Genomic DNA, 3483 nt, shown 5'->3' with positions numbered 1-3483 from the left:
TCATGTTGCTCAGATTTTGAGCAAGAGCTTCAACTTCGAGAAGTTCTATTGGATATGGTTTGATCGTGTTTAGGAAAAATGGTGAACTTTGTGTTTGAGGTGTGTAGGATTATTGATAAGATGGCATATGTTCAACAATTAGTGTTATAGAATACTGACAACACTACTCATGTTGCTCAGATTTTGAGCAAGAGCTTCAACTTCGAGAAGTTCTATTGGATATGGTTTGATCGTGTTTAGGAAAAATGGTGAACTTTGTGTTTGAGGTGTGTAGGATTATTGATAAGATGGCATATGTTCAACAATTAGTGTTATAGAATACTGACAACACTACTCATGTTGCTCAGATTTTGAGCAAGGGCTTCAACTTCGAGATGGGATTGGAAGAACTGTTGATGGGCATTTTGATGGTCTTAGCAATGAGGTTAGAGTGTTTACCTTGGATTCTTATATATACACTTGTGCTAGACCATTTGGCCCAGTTAGATAATTAATCTCACCATCTCACTACAATAATGTAAAGGTTTACCAAATTCAACAAAAAGAATAACATGTTAGAAGCTTACAATAAAATAGTGTGGTATATATATATTATGGGATCATCTACAAAACATATACCAACAACGACAAACTCGTTTTTTAGTTGTTATAAAACTAGGGGATGGATGTAGATTGTAGAGTTAGTTAGGGTAGATCCGTTAGGTTCCGAGAGGATGGGCTTTAGGTTTATTGGGCCCGATGAATATGGATTTGAAAATTTATGATGAGAGTTGTGATGTTAGTGAACACTGAACAGATCCATCTCTAAAGAAAAACTTTCCCGCACTCTTGCCTTTTCGGCATCGGTGTCACGGAATCTCGCCACTGGCCGACAGTCTGCCCCTTTCATCTCCGGCCTCCGGGACTCTTGGTGTAACCGCCTCTCGCTCTTTGTATGTCTCTCTGATTCTCCTAAGTTAATACTTAATATTGTTAGAGTTACTTTTCACCCCAAAAGGAAATTTACAAAATTCCTAACAGTACCACCAAAAACAACTTAATGTTGGCCTTAATTTTCAACTTTATTTCTGAAAATCCAAGTAATTAACGTATAAATAATGATCAATGTCACCAAAGAAAAAGGAAGGTAATATTTTGATTTGGGAAACCCTATAAAAAAATTGAAAAATTGATGTCAAAAACCGTTAAGAAAGCATCAATCATTCAAAGTAACCTTAAATAGCAACCAAAATTTGAATAAAATTAATTAACTAAATGAATGATGTAATTCAAAATGGTGATTACAAACCTAATAGGGTAGGATTAAAAACATAATCACCAATTGCCATACAAGAGCTTGACAAATCTTTATCTTGTTAACCGGATGATCTTCTTATTATAACTGGTCCTTTTTTTTTCTAACGGGTCTGTGTGTTACCTTGCAGCCGAAAAGAAATTTTACTTTGACACCTGAAAATGGCTTCAAGACGAAACCTAGCCACTATAGAGAACCTCCCAAACGAAGTTTTATCAGACATATTCATCCAGTTAATTGCCAAACAGCTTGCTCAAATGAGGTGCGTTTGTAAACCTTGGAATGCTCTCTTATCTGATCCCTCCTTTGTAAAATCCCACCTCCTTCGTTCTATCCATCACAACGATGAGATTCTGTTGTTCTTCCGTGAGGGACTTTCTTTTGACTTTAGTTCATTCACAGCACGACCCTCTCATTCACCCGATCTCGAACTCACCAATTTCATTAAACCTCCATTTAATCCTCAATCTAAAGATGGTAGGGGTGGTATCATTGGATCTGTGAATGGCTTAATATGCTACTATTACAAATCATATGATGATGATGATGATGATTATGTCGTTCACGTATGCAATCCTTCTCTCTCCGCCATGTTAACTCTCCCACCATGTCTTGTGCCCTTTAATAAATCAAGCGAAGTCCATTTCCGGTTTGGGTTTGATCCCAAAGCTGATGATTACAAACTTGTGAAGCTTACAAGCTATCCTCGAGAATCCAAAATGGTACCTCAAGCTGAGGTTTATAGTATGAGAAAAGGTACATGGGAGTTAATATCTCAAAGATTTCCTTCACACGTTACAATAATTTCCACTCGAGATGAAGTTTGCACAGATGGCCATGATGGCCATTGTCATTGGCTTGGTTATACTGATGTCGGGTGGAAGAAAGAAACGATAGTGGCATTTGATTTGAATTTAGAGACATTCCGAATGATACCTCTTCCAGATTCTGTAGTAGATTACTATAGTTTCTGCATGAATGTTATGAATGCTGTAGGAGTTTTATCTGGAAAACTTTGTGTAATGTCAAAGGCAGATCTTGATTGTGAGGTGTGGGTGATGGATGAGTATGGGGTGGCTGAATCATGGGTTAAACATCATGAGTTTTCACAGTTTTTTTTTGATATATATCCATATGGATTCACATCACATGGTGAGTACCTTTTCCATGCTCCCAATGATCGTTTTGCTTTGTATGATCCAATTGCAGAGAAGTGTAAAACCTTCAAGATTATGGGTGGACAACTTGGTATAATTAAAGTTGTGGGGTATGTTGACAGTCTTGTTTGGGTTGCACCTGCCAAGCGTTAGATATGATGAGCTGCTGCTTTAATTTATCTTTCGATTTCAGTTTCGTAATCTATAAATATTCTGCATGATGCTATGTTTCTTGATTACTTTCCCATCAAATATCAACTTTTAGTGCATTACATATTTACGTCCACATGCTATCTTGTAAGCATGATATGCTTAACATCTGAACGTGTTGGTTCTTTTTAAAAATTATGTTGGTGTTATGTATGATTTGTTTCAAATTTCTTTCCCATAAGCTATTATTTAATAGATGTCTAGCCTTATTGTTATTCAAGGAAATTGTTTCCTTTTCCTCGACCTAACTGTTGTTGGCTCAAGTCTATTTTGAGCCAATCGATTCTAGGTGACTACCAGATGCTATTATGTTATGATAACGTTCTTATATATCATTAAACTATTTAAATTTGAAATATAATTGTTTGTTTTGTTAATTGGATATATATCTAGTTAGTGATAAGGTTAATTTAGGTGGGTAGTGTTTATTAGGAACAATGAGAGTGAGGGTGGTGATGATCTTGTAGGAAAGTTCTGTTTTTAAAAGATGACAGACATGACAGTCATGGATTTGAATAGGTAGGATAATAGGAAATTAAGCATAGCAACTGATAATCACAAGGAGTATTTTGGTGATTTTTCATTTGGATTCAATACTTTTCACAACGGGTATTTTGGTACTTTTTTTTAATAATGGGATTCAATACTTCGTTTTATTATACAACTTCGGAACTGATTATTTGACCCCTTAAGATCAAATAATTAGAATCGTTTTTAGAGAAAGAGAATAAGCAAAAAGGAGCACTTTACTGTAATCAAGTATGAAACAAGCAAACTGTATTACTTCTTGAGTTCTTTCCCGTGAAAAACAGCCAACAAAAA

General features: G+C 35.7%; 1 protein-coding gene across 1 annotated transcript; it reads left to right on the top strand.

Moving 5' to 3' along the window:
- Nucleotides 1-789: 789 nt before the first annotated feature.
- LOC111906961 (F-box/kelch-repeat protein At3g06240) lies at nucleotides 790-2720 on the top strand. The gene is made up of 2 exons (XM_023902746.3): nucleotides 790-932; nucleotides 1425-2720. Exon 2 carries the CDS (start codon nucleotides 1456-1458, stop codon nucleotides 2602-2604), a length of 1149 nt encoding a protein of 382 aa, XP_023758514.1. The 5' UTR covers nucleotides 790-932; nucleotides 1425-1455; the 3' UTR covers nucleotides 2605-2720.
- The last annotated feature ends 763 nt before the right edge of the window (nucleotides 2721-3483 follow it).

This window comes from Lactuca sativa, chromosome 8 (genome assembly GCF_002870075.4).
Source record: "Lactuca sativa cultivar Salinas chromosome 8, Lsat_Salinas_v11, whole genome shotgun sequence".
In the NCBI taxonomy this organism is placed as follows: Eukaryota; Viridiplantae; Streptophyta; class Magnoliopsida; order Asterales; family Asteraceae; genus Lactuca; species Lactuca sativa.
This window is presented reverse-complemented; position numbering and strand designations above follow the sequence as displayed.